This window comes from Balaenoptera musculus, chromosome 7 (genome assembly GCF_009873245.2).
Source record: "Balaenoptera musculus isolate JJ_BM4_2016_0621 chromosome 7, mBalMus1.pri.v3, whole genome shotgun sequence".
Classification (NCBI taxonomy): domain Eukaryota; kingdom Metazoa; phylum Chordata; class Mammalia; order Artiodactyla; family Balaenopteridae; genus Balaenoptera; species Balaenoptera musculus.
The window spans coordinates 104,860,974-104,884,307 of record NC_045791.1 but is presented as its reverse complement, the minus strand read 5'-3'; the positions used below and the strand labels follow the sequence as shown (position 1 = coordinate 104,884,307).

Here is a 23,334-nt window from a genome sequence, read left to right as displayed (position 1 = left end):
CAGAAAACTTGGCCCCGCTTTAGATCTCTGAATTTGTATTTTAACAAGATCCTCAGGTGATTTATATGCATGTTAAAGTTTGAGACGCACACGAGTCTAACAGATACTTTATCATTTGTGAGAAAACCATCATATTGGACACAAGAGACAATCTAGAAATGAAAAGCCAATTTTTCTCCAGCAATTTCAGAATGATAGAGCAATATGAGTATCACAAACATCTGAGTGTTTTTCACTATAATCTACAAATCCTTGTGATGTGAGACAGTGAAAAACTAGACTGGAAACAAAAGGGAAGTAGAGTGTAGAAGCAATTCTATTAAGCCCTCTCCCAAACATATTAGTGAAAGGTAAATTAAAAAATCAAACTGTCTGCCCATCTCTGGTGTGCTAATCTTATTCTATTTGCTTGCCTGTGTCAAAGGAAATGGAAAGCTGCTCTCTGTAATTAAATCAGTCAACAGTGGAGGGAACATCTGGAAAAAACATATTTCTACCAAAGCACATTACTGGGAAGGAAAAGAAGCCCAAGCACGTTAGGCAAATGATTCATATATGTATAAGCATCTCTGCAGTTCAACCTAATCTAATTTTTACTCATCAGAACTCTGCTCTGCCACGCCATGAAACTGGTGTGCCTTCATGAATTTCTAAACTATTTCCCTTCTTTCAATACATACATATTCAAACACATTAATCTATAACCCTTTCACTTAAAAAGCTTGCTTTCCTTGAAGAAAAGCCATTTTATGAATGGACCCTCCCTTTAATACCAATATTCATCTAAGAACAGAGTAACATGGCCACTATCCTAATACTCCATGGTCTAAAAGTTTATTTGAACCTTCTAAAGGACCAAATGGAGATCAATCTTTTACTCAACAGAAAATACCCATGTTCACTAAAGGACTTCCTGCATTTTGGAAATATATGGCTCCAGATCATAGTGGTACTATTTCATGCTTAACTGGAATGCTCCAGCCCAAATCCTGCAATATAATCAACATATGGGAAGAGCTTTTTATAGCTACATGGTTTAGATTTATTAATGTCTTATATGTTAGAGAGAAAGTTCACACTCTCTAAGCAGAGAATAAGATATATGACATTCTGTTTTCTGAGAAGGCTAGTGACAATGGAAGACAGAGGCAATGGGACACTTCTGGCTGCCAAATGTTCCACACTCTCTATAAGACTTCTTTTAAGATGGACAGGAAACAGAGTAGGAATGCCACCCATTTTCAAAACTAAAGCTGCTGGAACTTCCCTGGTGGTCCAGTGGTTAAGAACCTGCCTTCCAACACAGGGGACGCGGGTTTGATCCCTGGTCGGGGAACTAAGATCCCACGTGCTGTGGGGCAACTAAGCCCACGCACCGCACCAACTGAGCCCACGTCCCACAAACTACAGAGCCCATGCACTCTGGAGCCCACATGCTACAACTACGGAGCCCACGCGCCGCAACTAGAGAGAAGCCCACGCACCACAACAAAGAGCCCGCGTGCTCTGGAGCCCGTGCACCACAACTAGAGAACAGCCCGCACGCCACAACGAAAGAGCCCGCATGCCACAAAGAAGATCCCGTGTGCCACAACTAAGACCCGATGTAGCCAAAAAATAAAAAATGAAATAAATAAATATTAAAAAAAAAACAAACAAAACAACCCTAAAGTTGCCTCTTTCAAATGCAATGTCTGAGGAAGGATCTAATGACCCTGCCATTGAGGGTTCTGGAGGGAATGAGTCAGGGGGCACCCCTTTCTTCACTGCACACACACAGAGGCAGTCTTTTCTTCCTTTTTTTAAAAATTGAGATATAATTCACATAACATAAATGAACTCTTTTAAAGTATACAATTCAGTGATTTTTTTTTAGGATACTCACAAAGTTGTACAGCCACCTCCACTATCTAATTCAAGAACACATTCATCAACGTAAAAGAAACTCTGCACCTGCTAGCCGTCATTTTGCATCCCCCACTCCCAGCTCCTACAACCGCTAAAGCAACTTCTGTCTCTATGGATTTGTCTATTGTGGACATCTCAAATAAACAGAACCATACATTATGTGGCCTTCTGCATCTGGCTTTTTTCACTTAGGATAAGGTTTTTAAGTTTCAAACATGGTGGAGTATATATCAGTATGTCATTTCTTTCGGCTGAATAATACTGCATTGTGCATATCATATTTTGTTTAACCATCCACCACTTGATGGACATTTGCATTGTTTCTACCTTTTGGCTATTATGTATAAAGCTGATATAAACATTAGTGTACAAGTGTTTGTGTGGACATAGTTTTCATTCTCTTGGGCATATACTAAGGAGTGGAATTGCTGGGTCATATGATAAGTCTACATTTAACTTTTCGAGGAACTGCCAAACTGGTTTCCATAGAGGCTGCAACACTTTACATTCCTACCCATACTTTATGAGGGTTCCAATTTCTCCATATCCTTGCTAACTTTAACCTACAAGCCTATTGTCTTTTTGATTATAGCCATCCTAGGGTATTATGAACTATCTCCTTGTGGTTCTGATTTCCATTTCCCTAATGATGAATGATGTTGAGCATCTTTTCATGTGCTTTTGGCCATTTGTAAATCTTCTTTGGAGAAATGTCTATTCAAATACTTTGCCCATTTAAAAAATACATTTTTTTTTTAATCATTGAGTTTTAAAAAATGTATTTGGGTACAAGTCTCTCATCAGGTATGTGATTTGAAAATATTTTCTATTCTCTGGGGTTTTCTCCCACTTTCTTGATAGTGTCTTTTGTAACACAAAAGTTTTTAACTTGATTAAGTCCAATTTATCTTTTTTTGGGGTTGCTTCTGCTTTAGATGTCACATATGAGAAAACACTGCCTAATCCAAGATCATAAAGATTTACAGATAGGGTTTATATAGTGTTAGCTCTTACATTTAAGTCTTTGATCCATTTTCAATTAATTTTTATATATGCTGTAAGGTAGGGATCCAATTTAATTCTTTTGCATATGGATAGCCAGTTGTCTTAAGCACCATGTCTTGAAAATATTATTCTTTCCCCAATGAAGAAAATCAATCGACCATAAAATGGATTAAAGACCTAAATGTAAGACTGGATACTATAAAACTTCTAGAGAAAAACACAGGCAGAACACTCTTTGACAGAAATCACAGCAAATTTTTTTTAGATCCATCTCCTAGAGTAATGGAAACAAAAGCAAAAATACACAAATGCGACCTAATTAAACTTAAAGGCTTTTGCACAGCAAAGGAAACTATAAAACAAAAAGACAGCATACAAAATAGGAGAAAATATTTGCAAACGATGTGACTGACAAGGGAGTTAATTTCTAAAATATATAAACAGCTTATACAGCGCAGTATCAAAAAAACAAACAATCCACTCAAAAAATGGGCAGAGGACCTAAATAGACATTTCTCCAAAGAAGACATACAGATGGCCAACAGGCACATGAAAAGATGCTCAGCATCACTAATTATTAGAGAAATGTAAATCAAAACTACAATGAGCTATCACCTCACACAGATGAGAATGGCCATCATCAAAAAAACTACAATACATGCTGGAGAGAGTGTGGAGAAAAGGGAACCCTCCTACACTGTTGGTGGGAATATAAATTGGTGCAGCCACTATGGAGAACACTATGGAGGTTCCTTAAAAAACTAAAAACAGAGTTACTATATAATCCAGTAATCCCACTCCTGGGCATGTATCTGGAAAAGACAAAAATTCAGAAAGATATATGCACCCCAATGCACATAGCAGCACTATTTACAATAGCCAAGACATGGAAGCAACCTAAATGCCCATTGACAGATGAATGGATAAAGATGTGGTATATATATGTGTACACACACACACACACACACACACACACACACATCCTGGAATATTACTCAGCCATAAAAAAGAATGAAATGATGCCATTTGTAGCAACATGGATGGACCAAGATATTATCGTATACTCAGTGAAGAAAGTCAGATAGACAAAGACAAATATAATATCATATCACTTATCTGTGGAATCTAAAAAAATGGTACAAATTTATTTACAAAACAGAAGTAGACTCACAGATAATACTGTAGAAAGCAAACTTATGGTTACCAAAGGGGAAAGGGTGGGGGGGGAGGGATAAATTAGGAGTTTGGGATTAACAGATACACACTACTATATATAAAAGAGATAAACAACAAGGACCTACTGTATAGCACAGGGAACTATATCCAATACCTTATAATAACCTATAATGGAAAAGAATCTGAAAAAGAGTAGATATATACATAAATGTATAACTGAATCACTTTGCTATATACCTGAAACTAACACAACATTGTAAATCAACTATACTTCAATTAAAAAAAAAAGTCAAATTGACCATAAATTTTTGGACTCTCAATTTAAATTCATTTATCTGGATGTCTATCCTTATGCCAATACCAGTTTTGATTACTGTAGCTTTGTAGTAAGTTTTGAAATTGGGAAGTGTGATTCTTCCAACTTTGCTCTTCTTTCTCAAGATTGTTTTGGCTATTCTGGGTCCCCTGTATTTCCATATGAATTTTAGGATCAGTTTGTATATTCTTGCAAAAAAAGTCAGCTGGGATTTTGATAAGGACTGTGTTGAATCTATAGATCAAATTGGGGAGTACTGCCATCTTGAGTAATACTAAATCTTCCAATTTGTGAACATTAATTATTGGCTCTGTAGTTTTTTTCCTTGTAATGTCTTTGCCTGGTTTTACTACAGAGTAATACTGGCCGCATAGAATAAGTTTGGCAGTGTTTCCTCCTCTTGTATTTTTTTAGAGCAGTTTGTAAAGGATTGGTGCTATTTTTTCTTTAAACATTTGATGGAATTAACCAGTGAAGCCATCTGGCCATGGGCTTTTCTTTATAGCTTTCTGATTATTAATTCAATCTCTTTACTTGTTATATATCTATTCAGATTTACTATTTCTTCTTGAGTCAGTTGTAGTAGTTTGCGTCTTTCTAGGACTTTGTCAATTTCATCTAAATTACCTAATTTGTTGACATATAGTTATTCACAGTATATTCTCATAATCCTTTTATTTCTGTAAGGTTGGTAGTAATGTGTAAGGCTGGTAGTAATGCCCCCTCTTTGTTTCCTGATTTTAGTAATTTGAGTCTTCCCCCCTTTTTTTTGATTAAACAGATAGAAATTTATTTGCCATATATAATAAGAATAATCATAACAATATCCAACTTTAGTATACACATACTGTGTGCCAGACATGGTTCTGTATGGCTCACGTATGTGCCAAACATACCTATATGTTGTGTCCCCTCCCCCAATTCATATGTTGAAATCCTACCCCACCCCCACAAAGTGTAATGGTATGAGAAGGTGGGTCTTTAGGATGCAATTAGGTCATGAAGGCAAAGCCCTCAGGAATGAAATTCATGCCCTTATAAGAAGAAACATGAAGAGAGTTTGCTTTCTCTTTCTCTGCTATGTGAGGATACAATGAGAAGAGGGCTGTCTATAAGCTGGGATGATGGCCTTTACCAAGAACTTGCTCATGCTGGCACCCTGTTCTTGGACTTCTAGTCTCAGAACTGTGAGAAAGAAAGATTTGATGTTTAAGCCACCCAGTCTTAAACAGTAGGTGGCAATTTGCTATAGCAGCCAGAACAGACTAAGACATACTTTAATGCAAATTACATTTTTATACAGTGTGTACACATCAACACCAATTTATGATTGCACTGTACAGTTGTCTTTTAAATCAGATAAGAGGAAAAAAGACCAGGGAGGGGGTGGTGAGCTGGCCACCCTGGGGACAGGGTGAGAGCAGACTCCGGCCACAGGGTGGGGTCCCTCTGGTCTAGAGTTCTGTGACCACATTTTCTGAACTCCAACTCATCTGATAAAGAATTTTTCTGGATCCCTTCATAATCTTAAGAATTACTGAAGACCACAAATAACAAATGTTGGCAAGGATGTGGAGAAAAGGGAACCCTTGTGCACTGTTGGTGGGAATGTAAACTGGTTCAGCCACTATGGACAACAGTATGGAGGTTCCTCAAAAAACTAAAACTAGAACTACCAGATGATCTAGCAATTCTACTCCTGGGTATGTGTCTGAAGAAAATGAACATTAATTTGAAAAGATATATGCACTGCAATATTCATAGCAACATTGTTTACAATAGCCAAGATATGGAAGCAATGTAAGTGTCCATAAACAGGTCAATGAATAAAAAAGAATAAATGGAATACTACTCGGCCATAAAAAAGAATGAAATTGTGCCATTTGCAACGACATGGATGGACTTGGAGGGTATTATGCTCAGTGAAATAAGTCAAAGACAAATACTGTATGATATCACTTATATGTGGAACCTAAAATATAAAACAAACTAGTGAATATAACAAAAAAGAAAGAGACACAGATATGGAGAACAAACTAGTGGTTACAGTGGGGAGAGGGAAGGGGGAGGGACCAGATGGGGGCAGGGGATTAAGAGGTACAAACTACTATGTATAAAATAAACTACAAGGATATATTGTACAGCACAGAGAATATAGCCAATATTTTATAATAACTACAAATGGAGTATAACCTTGAAAAATTGTGAATCACTATGTTGTAACCTGAAACTTACATAATATTGTAAATCAACTATACCTCAATTAAAAAAATTAATGGAGAAAAAAAAAAGAGGAAAAAAAGAGTTACAAACAAAAATACACTTATACTATCGTTTATATTTACCTATATAATTATGTTTACCAGTGCTCTGTATTTTTTCATGTGGATTCAAGTTACTGTGTCCTTTCACTTCATCCTGAAGGGTTCACTTTAGTACTTCTTGTATGGCAGGCTGGCTAGCAACAAATTCTCTTAGTTTTCATCTGTGAATGTCTTAATTTTGCCTTCATTTCTGAAGGATAGTTTTGTTGGATACGGCATTCTTGGTTGAGACTTTTCTTTGAGCACTTTGACTATATCAACCTTCTGCTTTCTGGCCTCCATAGTTTCTAATGACAAATCAGCTGTTGATCTTATTGTGGCTCTGGCTACATGATGAGGAGTTGTGTTTCTCTTGCTGCTCTCAAGATTCTCTGTCAAATCTGTTGCATTTCTATACAATAACAACAAACTAGCAGAAAGAGAAACTAAGAAAACAACCCCGTTTACAAGTGCAACAGAAAGAATAAAATATCTAGGAGCAAGTTTAATCAAGGAGGAGAAAGACCTATATACTGATAACTGAATAAGACACTGTTGAACGAAACTGAAAATACAAAGAAATGGAAAGACATTTCATGCTCATAAATTAGAAAAATTAACAATATTAAAATGTCCATATACCTAAAGCAATCTATAGATTCAATGCAATCCCTATCACAATACCAATGACATTTGTTTTTATGGAAATAGAACAAAAAAAATCCTAAATTTTAAAATGTAAATACAGAAGACCTGGAATAGCCAAAGAAATCCTGAGAAAAAAGAACCAAGCTGGAGGTGTCACACTCCCTGATTTCAAATTATACTACAAAGCTGTAGTAATCAAAGCAGCATGGTATCGGCAGAAAAATAGACACAACAGACACACAGATCAATGGAACAGAACTGAACATTCAGAAATAAACCTACATATACAGACAACTAATTTATGACAAAGAAGCCAAGAGCATACAGTAGAGAAAGTAAAGCCTCTTCAATAAACCGTGTTGTGAAAACTGGACAGCCAAATGCAAAAGAATGAAACCAGACCACTCTCTTACAGCATACACAAAAATTAACTCAAAATGTATTAAAGACTTGAATGTAAGACCTGAAACCGTAAGACTCCTAGAAGAAAACACAGGCAGTATGCTTTCTGACATTGGTTTTAGCAATATCTGTCTGGATATGTTTCCTCAGACAAGGGAAACAAAAGCGAAAATAAACAAATGGGACTACTTTAAACCAAAAGTTTCTCCACAGCAAAGGAAACCATCAATGAAAAGAAAACCTACCAAATGGGAGAAGATATTTGCAAATCATATATCCATCATACAAGAGGTTCATATCCAAAATATATAAAGAACTTTTACAACTGACCAACAAAAAAACAAATGACTAAATTTAAAAAAAGGCAAAGGAGTTGAATAGATATTTTTCCAAAGAAGATACAGGTGGCCAACAGGCACATGAAAAGATGTTCAACATTGCTAATTATTAAGTAAATGCAAATCAATCAAAACCACAAGATATCACCTCATACCCATTAGAATGGCTATTATCAAAAAGGCAAAAAATAACAAGGGTTGGAGAGGATGTGGAGAAAAGGAAACCCTGGTACACTGTTGGTCGAAATGTAAATGGATGTAGCCATTGTGGAAAACAGTATGCAGATTCCTCAAAGAATGATCCAGCTATTCCACTTCTGGGAATATGAAAACACTAATTTGTAGTGTTAACATGTACCCCTATGTTCATAACAGCATTATTTATAACAGCCAAGATATGGACACAACCTAAGTGCCCATCGATAGAAGAATGGATAAAAAAGATGTGATACACACACACACGCAATGGAATACTTACTATTCAGCCATAAAAAAAGGATGAAATCTTGCCATCTGCAATAACATGGATAGACCTTGAGGGTATTATGCTAAGTGAAATAAGTTAGATGGAGGAAGACAAATACCACGATTTCACTCATATGTGGACTAAAACAAAAAAATTAATGAACAAGCAAAACGAAACAAAGCAAAAACAAAACAAAGCAAAGAAGCATAGAGAATACAGTAACTTCTGGGGGGGGGGGTGCGGGAGGGTGAAATGGAGAAAGGGGGGGTCAGTTGTATGGTGATGGATGGAAACTAGAGTTTTGGTGGTGAGCATACTGCTGTGTATACAGAAGGTGAATTATAACGTTGTACACACAAAACTTACACTTGTTATAAACCAATGTTACCTCAGTTAAAAGAAGAAAAGAGGGCTTCCCTGGTGGCACAGTGGTTAAGAATCCGCCTGCCAATGCAGGGGACACGGGTTCAAGCCCTGGTCCGGGAAGATCCCACATGCCGCGGAGCAACTAAGCCCATGCGCCACAACTACTGAGCCTGTGCTCTAGAGCCTGTGAGCCACAACTACTGAGCCTGCGCTCTAGAGCCTGTGCTCCGCAACAAGAGAAGCCACCAGAATGAGAAGCCCGCGCACCGCAACAAAGAGTAGCCCCCGCTCTCCACAACTAGAGAAAGCCTGCGCACAACAACGAAGACCCAATGCAGCCAAAATTAAATAAAATAAAAAAAAAAATAAAAAAAAAAAAGAAGAAAAGAATCCTTCTTTGTCTTTCAACAGTGTGATTATGATGTGTCTAGGTGTGGATCTCTTTATCTTACTTGGATTCACTGAGCATCCTGGATATGTAGATCAATGTTATTCATAAAATTATGGAAGTTTTCAGTCATTATTTCTTCAAATATTCTTCTATACTTTTCTCTCTCTTTTTGGGACTCCCATTATCCCATTTCTGTGTATGATGGATGGTATGCTTGGCTTTTAACAGGTCTGTTCATTTTTTCTTCACCCTTTTTTTGTTATTGTATTTTTCAAATCCAGAATGTCTATTTGATTTTTTACAATTTCTATCTCTTTCCTGATATTCATGATTTGTTAAGACAACATTCTTATACTTTCCTTGAGTTCTTTAGACACAGTTCCTTTAGTTCTTTGAACATATTTTAGTTGATTTAGTCTGCCTATTATGTACAACATCTAGGCTTCCTCAGAGGCAGTTTTATTAATTGCTTTTTTCCTGTGTATGAGTCATGTTTTATTGCTTTGTATGTCTTGTAATTTTCTGTTGAGAACTGGACATTTAAATAATATAATGTGGCAACTCTGGAAATCAAATTCTCACCCCTCCCTAGGGTTTGCTGTTGTTGTCTGTTTTGTGACTTTTCTATAAAGTATTTTCTGTTGTATGTGACCACTGAAGTCTCCTCTCAGTTACCTGATTGGACAGCTAATGACTAGCCAGGGATGTCCTTAAACACCTGGAACAATAAGTCTCCGAGTCTTTGCCGAGGGGCTATGTGTGTGATTGGGGCACACCTTCAACAGTCAGCCAGGCACAGACGGAGGAAATCTTTTCGCTTGTAAATGAACAACTGTTATAGCTTCCTCGGATTTATTTTGAGCAAAGGCTTAACAATCATTTAAGTTCCAGCTGAGGAAAACCAGTCTCCTCAGATGGCCTCATGACACTGAGCATATACTTTGCTCTCTTTAGTTCTTCATAATTGTCAAAATCACTAGGTGTTTTGTGTGCTTAAAGTATTCACTAGTTGTGTACTAATGTACCTGTTCTGGCACGAGCAGTTTTGAAAGGATGCTGTTAGAATATATTCTCTGGAAACGTCACTTTAGCGAGCTGGGTTGCAGATTAGATAGTGACTACATTTAATGTGTCCATTGGTGGTTCTATTAATTCATTCATTCGACACTACAGACCAAGCAGTATTAGGTCCTGGTAATGCAAAATTAATAGGAGATGGGAGAAGACCTGCAAGCTATTCTGTCTTTCCTGGCCTGACTGCCTGCTGCCCACAGATGGCTGATGACTTGTCACCACCACCAAGTAATATTCACTGACTGAGGATTTACCATGTTGCACATGTTGTTTTAAGTGTTTCACATATAACAACCTATTTAATCTTTACAATAGTCCTAGGCAGTAGGTAGTATCACCATCCCAATTATTAGATGAGGAAACTGAAACACGAAGCAATCAAATGACTTGTCTCAGTTACACAGCTAAGAAACGGCAGATCTGGAATATAAACTCAGTTCCGCCCAATTCTAGCTCTTCCACTAAATATCTTCCATCCTCTGCCCTTGTCTCCTCTAGCTGATAATCTAGTCCGGTAAGAGCTTGACTCACAATTGTGGGTAAGAGTTGTCACCACCATCAGGGACCACCTTCAAGCTGATGAGAATGGGTTTACTTTTCTATAAGGATCTAGAAATCTTGTCTATGACATTTTAGACAGGTCCAGGATTTGAATGTATTAAATATGTCTACTAATGGTTCTCTAGTTTTCGAGATACAAGAACCTAGAAAATAAAGACATTATCACGGCTCAAATTTCTGATCAGCATTTGTTTCTAACATGAAACATTCTGCCCTAGAATAAATTAAATGGCATGAAGATCCTTTTCTAATTGTAAAATAGAACACTCTAAGTGCTTATGTATTAACTGTATTACCTTGTTCAATCACATTCCTATGAGTTAAGGACGATAATTCTTATTTTATAGTAGTGAAAACTGAGGAAGAGAGGATTAGTACTTGGCTTAAGGTCTCATAGGCTGAAAGTGGTAGAATCAGGATTCAAACTCAGGATGTCTGGCTCCAGAGTCTGTGGTCCAAATCACTATGCTGTATTAGAAACTTCCATGATGTAAGCCTTTGGTAGATGAAGGATGTTTGCAGGGTCAAAGAAAAGTCTCCCCAAATCTACATGGAATGGAAGGGAATGTTCTCTTTTGCTAAGAGATTTATTAGTACTACAGAGCTTTTCCCAATACTTTGGAGATTTATCCTTCTCTATAAAGATTCCATTGCCCTACAGATTAACATCCTACTGGTATATAGCTAAGGGCCACTGGTGACTTACTGGTTTGAAAGGCTGGTATCTGCAGGTCTCTGGCATGCTTAGGACCTTAAGTTGGGCAGGCATAACTCGGGCTGGGTTATCCAATAACTGGAAGTTTGGCTCAGGTTCTTTTTTCTTCTCTTTTTCTTCCTTTTTCTCTGCCTCATCCTAGGGGGGAAAAAAATAGCCCCATAAAGGTTCACTTCTGTTCTACATCACTGAATAATGTTTAATAAATTTACTGAGCAACTATTAGGTGCAAAAGGTAGTTAGGATTAGACATAACGGAAGTAGAAGTAAAGTGATACCAGACTCAGACAAGAGAGATGGTAACTCTGCTTGGGGGTGAGAATGATATTTAACTTAGTTGTAAAGAGTAAGGTTTTTCTATCATCAGAGATATTCAAAAATAAACGATGTTCCCTTTGCCTGAAAGGGCTTTTCTCTCTACCACCATCATCTCACTGTCTGATGAAAATCCTACTAGCCCTTCAAAACTCATTTTAGTTGTCATTTCCTCCAAGAACTCATTTTTGATTTGTACCCTTCTATTCTTCCCGTGAATGGGTATAACTTCTAAAGTCTCTTCCAATTAAAATTTTGAGTCTCCATGCTTGGAACAGGATAATGATTTAAAGGAAGCCAAGAGCAAGGTATAACAATATTCAACTAAGGAAGAATCTGGACCATGACAGAGAAAGCTACATCAACCCAAATGACCACCAAGTTATACCTACCACTTCCATTTTCTCCTCCTCCTTTTTTTCCTTTTCTTTTTCCTTCTTTTTAGCCTTGGCAGTTATAGATAACACAGCAGTGGAAACCTAGAGGAGTGAACAGGGTAAATCATTGTAATCCCTTACTTACACGCAAATGTACAAGCCCAATGAGAATTCAGTTCTACAGTACTATTCTGTTTCCTGGTAGTAAGTATCATAAAGAACAAAATAATCTGGGAATATAAAGATAACTTACTGTTACAGTCATCAGGTAAATCTTTAGTTCCTAGAGGCCTGTGTCCAATATAACTCTAATTTTTTTTGATCTGTAGTATACCTTGGATGTGAATTTGCTATGATAAGTTTCTAAGATAGAGATTTGGGTGCCACATCCTTTTTTACTTCATAGGGAAAGCACTGGAAAACAAAAATTTTCTCCAAACCTGGTCGTAAAGATCTCTCACTGGACTAGATGCCCTACAATGGTAATCCACAGTGGGTGGGTGGTTAACCTAGAATTATCCTCCTTGATGGGTCTCATTGAAATCAAAGGTGAAACAGGTACTTCGAAAGGCTGGGCAGTAATGGTGTAAAGCTGCCTTTGTTTTAGACTCAAAAGGGAGGGGGCCCTGAAACACAGCTGATGAACAAGATACTGTTGTCAAAGGGTATCATCACCTACCACCCGCAAATTTGGTCAGTTATATAATTATCCCTACCTAACTATAACATTTACAGCAAATAGTCAACTGGCTAATATGGAACATTCTCTTGAGGGAAAAAATCATTTTCCTAAACCTCAAGTGTCATAAAGGATAATTTTACTAAGAAAACTACAGGGGCAAGCACAGCTCTCAATTTCACCATACTTTAACTTAACACGTATCAATGAGTGTCTTCATGCTGGTTGGGAGGAGTATAAATTGGTTATATCCATTTTGAAAAGAAATTTAATTAACACTTATAAATATAAATAATGTGCATTACTTTTGATCAAGCAATTCCATATCTAAGATCCTAACCTATAGATATACTTGTACAAGTGCACAAATATACATGTATAAAAACTCTATTCCAGTCCCATCTGTAACAGTGACAAATCAGAAATAACCTTAAATGTCTATCAGATAAAGAACTGGTAAGACAATGATATATATATAAAGGGATTGCTCTGCAGCTTTGGAAAAAAAGAGATCAATACACATTGAAAGTTTAAAAAAAAAATTGTTAAAGTGAAAACAATAAGATGCAGAACAGCACACAGAGAATAATTCGATTTGTGGTATAAAAAGTATAGCTATGTGCAGAAAAAACATTTGGAGGGATTCACAAATTGTGATCCCTGCAACATGGGACTTGGATGACCAGGAGAGAAAAGGGCTTTCACTTTATATTCCTGTGTAACATTGGATTTTACTATGAGAAGTATTAGTTTAAAAATACCTACTTTAAAACATAACAATATTTAGAACAAACCCAAGTAAAACACTAAGCAGCTTCTATATAGGTATAAATGATGCTCAAAGTAACAAAAAACCTACCTTTTCCTTTTCTTTTTCTTTTGGTACTTCCAGAGGGGCAGGATATGCAAATGTTGATGGTTTACAGTTTGATTTATACTGAACTTTCGGCATCTGAAGAAATAAGAGAATTCCCCCCCTCTATTAAAATAATCAAAATCAAGATTTAAGTATTATATGCTCTTAACAAGCATACAGATGCCAAGGGGTGCCAGAAGTTTCAATCCTGGCTAAATTACACAGTTATTCAATTATGTTACCACTTCTCCCTTAAAGGCATCTCTCTTCTTTCACTGAATTAGTTTTGAGGTGCTTTACAGAACTACTGTGGTTCCCTATACTTTCTTGAAGCTCTGTGCCTTTGAACAGGCATCCCTTTCATTTTTACTGACCACACACACTGCTTCAGAGGGTTAAGTCCCACTCATGGTGTGAGCGTCAGATCAACTGTTACCTTTTTTGTAAAGTGTCATCTGATTATCTAACCTGCATACCTAATTTCCATGTCCCTTCCTTGTACCACAGTAACAACCTATACACACGTCCATATACAGTTTCTACACCATATAATCACACCTTACAAGAGTCTAGCATGAGCCTAATGGAAAAGTCGGCTTTGCATTACTTATTGACCAGGTTTAAAGTTCTCTAGTCTGAATTTTTCTCTATTTACCCAAGAGAATGGTAATGAGCATCACATTTACTAGGATAAGCAATCTTGTCTTTTCCATCCCACTTTCACTGTAAGGAATGGAAACAGAGATCATAAAATTGTGTGCCAGAGGAAAAAGTCCCTAAAGATTATACAGTATGTTTAACCACAATGTTAAATGTTAGGGATTGGGAAAACAAAAGATTCTTGCTCTGAGAGATAAAACTGCTCAATATTTACAAATGTGAGTAGTTTAATACTGAAACACTTAGAGGATAATTAATTGGCCATACAGCTATACCGAAAAAAATCAATTCAATGAAATACTCAATCTTTACCAGCCATTTTTTGGCCTAAAATTTTTCCACTCTGAAAACTTAACAGAATGTTTTAACAATGGCGATGACCAAATGTAAGAGTTATTTAAAGATCAAAAAGCCTCTGAGAGGATGCAAGACCAAGAAAGTGAGTCACCAGGCCACAGGACTGAGAAAAAAGACATAAGCAAAAACCTCATTTAAAAAAAAAAAAAAAAAAAGTATAGTGTGATGACAGGGAATGTATCACCTTAAGTCTTTGACTAAAGTGACTAGTTTCTTTCTGTCAGTGTCCCTGGCTCCTCACTGCTGGTCTTGCTTTCTGCCACTACCAAAGGGACATCCTCCTATCTTGTTTTCCCTTTAGCAACAATCCTTTCTTCCATCAAATGCTCTAGCATCACATAACACTGAAACATATCCCTGTCTCAAACCTTCCTTCCTTAGTAAGATTTAGTTTAGGTCTTCCTTGCCCAGATTATTGCAATAGCATTGTAACAAATTTCCACTGATATCAGAATGTTTCTAAAATGCAAATCTCATCATGTCACTTATCTGCATGAAATCCTACAACAGCTCTCACAGACCTCCAATATTAAATAAAATTCATCAGTGATTATAAAGCCTTTTCATATTTTTCTATTTTGCCCCCCCTTACCAATCCCTCTCAGCTGATTTACCCAAGGTTACGCAGTTATAGTGAAAAGACTTGATTTTCAAAACTTCCACCAACACACTCCTCTCAATAAGGTGATGACTCAGTCTGAAGGGAAAATACTTTATTAATAAGATGCCAACTAATCCTTAAAATTTTATGAAAATCCTCGTGAGTGGGTGGCAAATAGGATACGGTGAAGATACAATATAAAACTGAGGTCTCACAAACATACCTTTAAGTCCTTGTTAAGGCCAATGACACAGGTAGGGGTATAAGCCAATGACAGGAAGTGTGAAAGAGGAAACCAGAACCAGAACTGGGTAAAGACAAGCACGCCAACCACAGAAGGCATATGGGTGTGCCCAGTTCTGGACTGCAAGGAGATTGTGACATTATGTCCACCTGTAGAGAAGGAGAGAAATCATAAACATGAATCTAGTTGAGCAATAATAAAGATTTCTAAGTACTACACTAGGGAAGAATTTGGTGATTATTTCGAGAGTATAGTTCTAAAATCTAATATGAAGTCACTGGAATTAGTTAGCCAATGAGCTATCTAGGGTCTCCAAAATTGGAAATACTGGACTAAGGGTAATTTAGAACTTCTTTCTATATAGGTAGGCATTTTTCAAAAACTAAGCCTGAAGGATATCAGAACTTGTATGCTAAATTAAATATTAATCTATATTGTACATTGGCTTTTAATGTGCAAACAAAAAGTAAAATTTTAGTACATATCATATTTGTAAACAATGGCAAAGAGACAAGAGGTAAATACTGTTTGCTTATTTTTATTCTTTCTGCTTTAGTCATGTCTGAATGCAGGCAGCTCCAAGATTAACTAGCCTTGTGATCTTGGACAAATCACTTTACCTCTAAAAGTTTTTTTTCCCATTGGCAAAATGACAGTTTGAACTTGAGCATTTGAACTAGAGCACTACCACTAACAAAAGAAAAATTTTAATATCCAATCCTTGATTCAACTGAAAAATTTTTTTGAGGAAGCACAATATGTAAAATAATGAAATCAGAGCTAATTCTGTTAAATCAGAAGAGATTTTGGGCTTGAATCTGACCTGTTAATCTACCTCTTTCCACGTCCCCTAGACTATCCCTTGAGGGAGTGCAGAGAAACACAGTTTGAAAGCTAGTGAACAAGAACTAAGATCCAAGTATCAGTTAGCTAGATCTCTACTGGGCCCTCATAAGGCTGAGATTCTAGGAGGCTTCAGGGGTTGCAAACGTGAATGTCTTTAGGAACTGGTCAGGTAAACAAATGAGAAAAGTTGGACTGAAAGCAGTGTGGATTGAAGCAAACTGAAAAGTTCATGTCATATTTAAAGAGGACATGTTACTAGGGGTGTTAGATCCAGGGTCACTATGTAATTTTGTTTTTAAAAGTACACTTGAATCTGGATTTCGGACAAAATTTTGCTAGGCAGGCAAAAACGTGTTTAAGCCAGGTATGGCCCACGGGCTGTTGTGTTGCAGCCTCTGGCCTATAGTAACAGTGTCAGTGTTGGACCCCAGAACTCTGAGACATGAATCTTTTAGTTTATATAATATATAAAGCCCATACAAATAAGGCTTGTTTGTGCCCAGTCACCATCCTAATATGAATTCCAATTCTGGATCTCCACTGCTCACATTTCACTTCTCTTCACCTCAATATCACACAGACACCTTCATGTTTTGCATGTATTTATTTATGGCTGTGTTGGGCCTTTGTTGCTATGCAAGGGCTATCTCTAGTTGCGGTGAGCAACTATCTCTTTGTTGCGGTGTGCGGGCTTCTCATTGCGGTGGCTTCTCTTGTTGCGGAGCACAGGCTCTAGGTGCACGGGCTTCAGTAGTTGTCACACGTGGGCTCAGTAGTTGTGGCTCACGTGCTTAGTTGCTCCGTGGCATGTGAGATTTTCCCAGACCAGGGCTTGAACCCGTGTCCCCTGCATTGGCAGGCCGATTCTTAACCACTGCGCCACCAGGGAAGTCCTCCCTTCATGTTTTGCTTGGAGTTAGGAAGTGAGTACTAACTTTACTAAGCCAAAAAAGCATTTTTTATAAGAATCAGGGTTCTACTGTTCAACCAAATAACCTAGATTTTCTTAATACTCCCTCTACAGATATTTCATTTAAGATTTTACCTAGAAATAAATCAGGTATACTTTAATTGTGTTTTTCCAACAGGAATGAGTTATACTTTTACTGTCTGCTTACATTCTTCCCTATTCTAACCCCTACATTCACAGAATGCTTACTATATATTAAGAATTTTGAAATACTGAAAAAGATTCCAAGGAGCCTCCAATCTAGTGAAGACAGATAATTAGATAATTAAAATAAGGCATAAAAGTATTATGATAGATATAACTGGGTACTAGGCCCACCTAACCCATGGTGGAGGCTGAATACAGTAGAAGAAGAGGGGGGAAAGGCTTCCTAGAGAATGTGATATTTGATCTAAGTTTTGAAGCTGAATTTTATTTTAATGAAACCTATCTTCTTCAGACTTAGAAACTAAACTAGCCTTTAGTTCTAATAGTTTGAGATTTAATATAAAACAAGGGCAAGTTTATTCTATTGATAGTGTTTGCACAGTTTTACAAACTTCACCATAAACTTTCTTAATCTTCAGCTTTTCTCCCTGAAGAAACCAAATCATTGAGTGAGTTCTCATAAACTTCACTCATTCCTTTGAAGTTGCCCTCTCCAGATTTTCTCTACTACCATTAACTTCTGAGAGATAAATTACAGGACCAAAATTTTTTCTAATGCAGTTGCAGAAATGTTTTCCAGGATGAAAGGATATTAGCAAAGTGAAAAAGGGTAAGAAAATAATCTTATGCTCCTAATAGCAAATATGGCAGTACACAACTTTTATGTACTTAATAACACTAAAAAGAGAAATGGAAAGAAGCATCAAAACTTGATTGGTTCATCACAGATCAAATAGAGACTCACAAAAAAAAAGATGGAAGGAGAGAAGGGCTCAAAGAGGAAGGAAGGGAAACCAGAGAGAGGACTTCTAGTAAAGATGGCAGAATAAAGCTAAGACAAAGAATTATTCTCTCCCCAATTTCTTAACAAATGACTCTAATTTAGTAGTACTGAATGAATGAGTAAAGGGTTGAAGCCTAAAACCACAAACTTCAAAAACTAGCAGCTAAAAGAAAACATAAAAGATTATGGAGTGGTAAAATGTTACTTCTAAATCCTATTTAAAAACCAGTTACCAAAAGTAGCCAATCTGAAAAGGTCATATACTGTATGATTCCAACTATATAACATTCTGGAAAAGGAAAAACTAAAGCTATAGAGACAGCAGAAAGATCAGTGGTTGCCCGGGGATTGGGGGGGTGGGGAGGGAGGGAGGGATGAAAAGGTAGAGCACAGAGGATTTTTAAGGCAGTGAAAGTATTCTGTATGATACTGTAAAGGTGGATACATATCATTACACATCTATCAAAACCCATAGAGAGTGAACCCGAATGTAAACTAGAGACTGACAATATCCAGTCAGTTAAGTGTCAAGTCTTAGTATAGATACCTTGGAAAAAGAAGCAGCAATAAAAGAAATGGTGGTGAGCACTGAATCCCTTTAAATATGAAACTAAGACCAAACTGTGAGAATTATGATTTCACAAGAGTATGTAAATGTTACGAGCTATGACAATGTAAACATAATATAAAAATTTTGGAAGGTGGCAAAGAATGAGAAGGGAGAAACTATGGCATGTCAATGTCTGTATCATTTATACATGGGAGAGAATCAATACCATCAAGAACTGAAATGGTTTACTTCATCTAAAGTATCTATAGAATACTGTCCTTATTTATATACAGCTGCAATGACCTATCTTTAAATTAAAAAGAGAGAAAAATATAAATTGTACGTTAAACACTAAAAATTTAAGCAGAAAACGCTCAACTTCTTGGAAAATTAAAACAAAACAAACTTTACTAGACAAATGGATTAAAAGAGAAGGGTATTTGCCTCAAAAATTTAGAAAACGAGGACTTCCCTGGTGATCCAGTGGCTAAGACTCCATGCTCCCAATGCAGGGGGCCTGGGTTAGATCCCTGGTCAGGGAACTAGATCCCACATGCCTGCCACAACTAAGAGTTCGCATGCCACAACTAAAGATCCCACATGCTGCAACGAAGATCCTGCGTGATGCAACTAAGACCCAGCTCAGCCAAAATAAATAAATCAATTAAAAAAAAATTTAGAAAACAGCACCAACATTCTAAAAAAAAAAGAAAAAGCAAATAAGAGTCAAGCAAAAATAAAGAATTTAGGGGAAAAAAGGACTAGCAATAGCATATAAACAAAAAGAGAAATCTCTAGCAAATCTAATTAAGAAAAAGATAATATAATCAAATTAGAGAGGAGACAGATTTTTTTAAAAAGCCTTATATATAAGGGAGATTACCTAAAATTAAAAAATAAGGACACTGAAAATCTTAATATGACTAAAAAATACTCTAAGTACAAAACCTGACAAGGTTAACAAAAAAACTTACTATATCAAAAACTTCAGCTTCTTTCTCTGATTTCCTTCACTAGAAATATAAACACATTTCTAGTTGACCAATAAAAGAATGGTTGCAATAAATATGACTAACAGTGTTTTTATTAGAAGAAATTAAGATAACCAACAAGTTTTAGAAAAGCTCATCTAGTAATAGAATTACTATGAAAACCTTGAGATACTATTGTTTTACCTTCCAAATCAGCAAAGATTAATGAAAAAGATTATATTCTACATGCCTAGGGTACAGTTAGAAAAAGAATCTCACACTTGAATAATGAAATAGTTATGCTTCCTCCCTTCTACCCTACTGAGGGAGATATCACCAGTAATAACAGTTAAAGAATAGGTTGAATGAACCCCAAGTCCAAGGTACTAAAGCACACCATTCTATCTTGAAAGGGTAGCCCATCTCTTTCTAAATAAACCATAGTGTAGTGGTGAAGAATGTGAATTCAGGAGCCAGTTGGTACAGTGTGCTATACATTTACTAGGCAAATATTCCATGTATCTTATTTTAGGATGATTTAGCTGCTAGAATTTGTCTAAAACTTAATTTTTTCCTCAAAAAATTTCCGATGTCAACTTGTTTAAAACTGATATATACTAAGAAAATTAAAGGAAAAGAAATCAGCCAACACTCATTGACCACTTTACTAAGTGACTGGGACTGTTTTAGTTGTTTTACATATATTTTTAATCCTCCCAACACTATGAGGTAGACCTTACGAAACAAGAAAACAGACATAAAGAGGGGAAATATAGCTAGTAGTGTAAAGGGATTGGGATTCAAACCGTAATAGTCTGCAGTCTTAACTCTACTAAATTATTTCTATGAACTGCAGGGCCCAAATTTTCTCCAGGAATCATTTGTCCCAGACTAAATTTCTACGTTGTCATATAGTTAGAACAGATATTTCATTAGATTTAAACAGACAAATTAATCTGGAAGATTTAAAAACATTTACCTGCATCCAGTATGCCCTGGGCCAGAATAGCGCCAAACTTGGCCATGACATCATCATGTTTATCATTGATGACTTTGGAATACAGCTGTCTGAACTGATTCACCTGAAGGAACAAGAAAAAGAATTATAGTCTAGTTCTATTCACTTGCCGTGTCATTTTCGAGCGGGGAATAGACTGCTCAAATGGCAATGAAACCTGAGTTCTGATTCACAACATTCAAAAAGAGAGGGATCTGGACCGGATTTGAAGGGAGAACAGTCCCATGATTGAAATCATGGATGTCATGACTTTTCTGGTATGGGAGCACCAGCTCTGTTTTCAATCCTCATTCCACAGTGGATGATTCAGACTCAGGGGAATGCTGAGTGTGATTTCATATTGCACCACTGTTCGTCAGCAAGCTTAAACAGCTCAAGGGAACACTAAGGCTTTCAGTGAGCTTTGAATTACACCTCTTCTGTTCACCATCAACCTACAGATTTCCTAATGGGCACAGTCCTTCAATTCTACCTTACAACAAATTACCTTTCACTGCAGCTGTGTGAGGTATATTTTGGATTTATATTCACATATACAATAAAGATTTTCATTATGCATACCCATTAATTTTCAGAGGACACATCACAATAATTACTCTTACCAAAAGAATACATCAAGGGACTTTCCTGGTGGCGCAGTGGTTAAGAATCCACCTGCCAATGCAGGGGACACGGGTTGGATCCCTGGTCCAGGAAGATCCCACACGCCATGGAACAACTAAGCCTGTAGGTCTCAACTACTGAGCCTGTGCTCTAGAGCCTGCGAGCCACAACTACTGAGGCTGGTGTGACAACTACTGAAGCCCAGGCACCTAGAGCCCGTGCTCCGCAACAAGAGAAGCCATCGCAGTGAGAAGCCTGTGCACGCCAACGAAGAGTAGCCCCCGCTCGCCGCAACTAGAGAAAGCCCACACGCAGCAACAAAGACCCAATGCAGCCAAAAATAAAATTAATTAATTAAAAACAAAAAGGGAAAAAAAAATCGTAAAAAAAAAAAAAAGAACACACCAAAATGGAATACATGCTGACTCATTCAGGGAGGGATTACTGGTAATTTTTGCTTCTTTATTATTTTCTGTATTTTCTAAAATTAACATACATTACTTTTATAATTAGAAAATAATATTTATAAAACATATGTTCTCATCAAAATATCTGATTTTTGGGTGACAATAAGGGAAATATTTTATGCTTCCTCCATGTCTTACACTTCTCTATTTTCCCACCAAGTGCTTTTCAAATGGTAAGCACCCAGAAAGAAGTTGGCTTGTTCAAGAAGCACATGATCACAGAGCCCCCCCAAATCTGCCAAAGGCAGGAAATATTGAATTTGAGTTTCCCAATATAATGATTTCATCTGCATTACATATTCTTTCAGAATCTCTCGCCCTTTTCATTTATCTTGGTCCAGGAGGCCACACTGTGATACAGTGCAGAGTTAACATAGGGTCAGACAACACTGGCTTATAAATACCTCTGCTCTAATAAGCTGTTTGGGTAAGTTACATGGCTTTTCTGAGTCTCAGTTTCTTCGTCTCTACAGGGATTACAACACCTACACGGTTGTTGTAAGGACTATATGAAGTAATACATATGTAAAGTAATGTGTAAAAGGCATTTTATGATTCAGTAAGCATGGCTGTCTTACCATGTCAGAGCAGAGTCCTATCAGTCCTCCACGACTATCCTCTCTGCAACCTAAATACTGCTACCAAAATGATATTCCTTAAAATGGTTCTCACTTATTTATTCATAGGCAACAACAGAATGTGACAGGGAAAACAATGAACTAACTCTGCCACTACCCAGCATATGACCATTAGCAAGCCACTCACTTCTTTACATCTTACTTTCTCTAACTATAAAACCCTGCACGAAGAGATCATCACAAAATTCCCTTCTAGTTTTAAAAATCCTAAGGTTTGATGCTTTTACTCTGGTTCAACAGGTCAAATTCCTTTGATTCTTAACTTATTTTAGATGAACACTTACATTACCTTATATAGGATGGAAATTTTATGTGCTAACAGTTTACGAAATAGTTCATGAACTTACAAAAAGAAACGCTGGACAAAGCACTGTATGTACATTATAAGGAAGAATTTAAATATAAAACCACACCCCAAACAATAGGATAACATTTGGTGAAACTGAAAGATGGAATTAAAAAAATCAATGCAAATACATAATGGGTTTATCCAATCAATATTAAGTAGACTAGTACTTTAAAAAGCTAGTTTTTGTTCATCACTTAAAAATTTTTCCTCACATTACTTATGCAGCAGTAAAT

At 36.8% G+C, this 23,334-nt stretch overlaps 1 protein-coding gene across 2 annotated transcripts in view; it reads right to left on the bottom strand.

Moving 5' to 3' along the window:
* The window catches only part of PSMD1 (proteasome 26S subunit, non-ATPase 1), a 108,031-nt gene that overhangs the window by 2,916 nt on the left and 81,781 nt on the right, over window positions 1-23,334 (bottom strand). For both annotated transcript variants that reach the window (XM_036857368.1, XM_036857369.1), the window contains 5 exons: window positions 21,006-21,108; window positions 15,738-15,907; window positions 13,900-13,992; window positions 12,377-12,463; window positions 11,661-11,807 (listed from right to left, as the gene is read on the bottom strand). In XM_036857368.1, coding sequence (XP_036713263.1) covers window positions 11,661-11,807; window positions 12,377-12,463; window positions 13,900-13,992; window positions 15,738-15,907; window positions 21,006-21,108 — 600 coding nt within the window. The remainder of the gene's footprint in view (window positions 1-11,660; window positions 11,808-12,376; window positions 12,464-13,899; window positions 13,993-15,737; window positions 15,908-21,005; window positions 21,109-23,334) is intronic.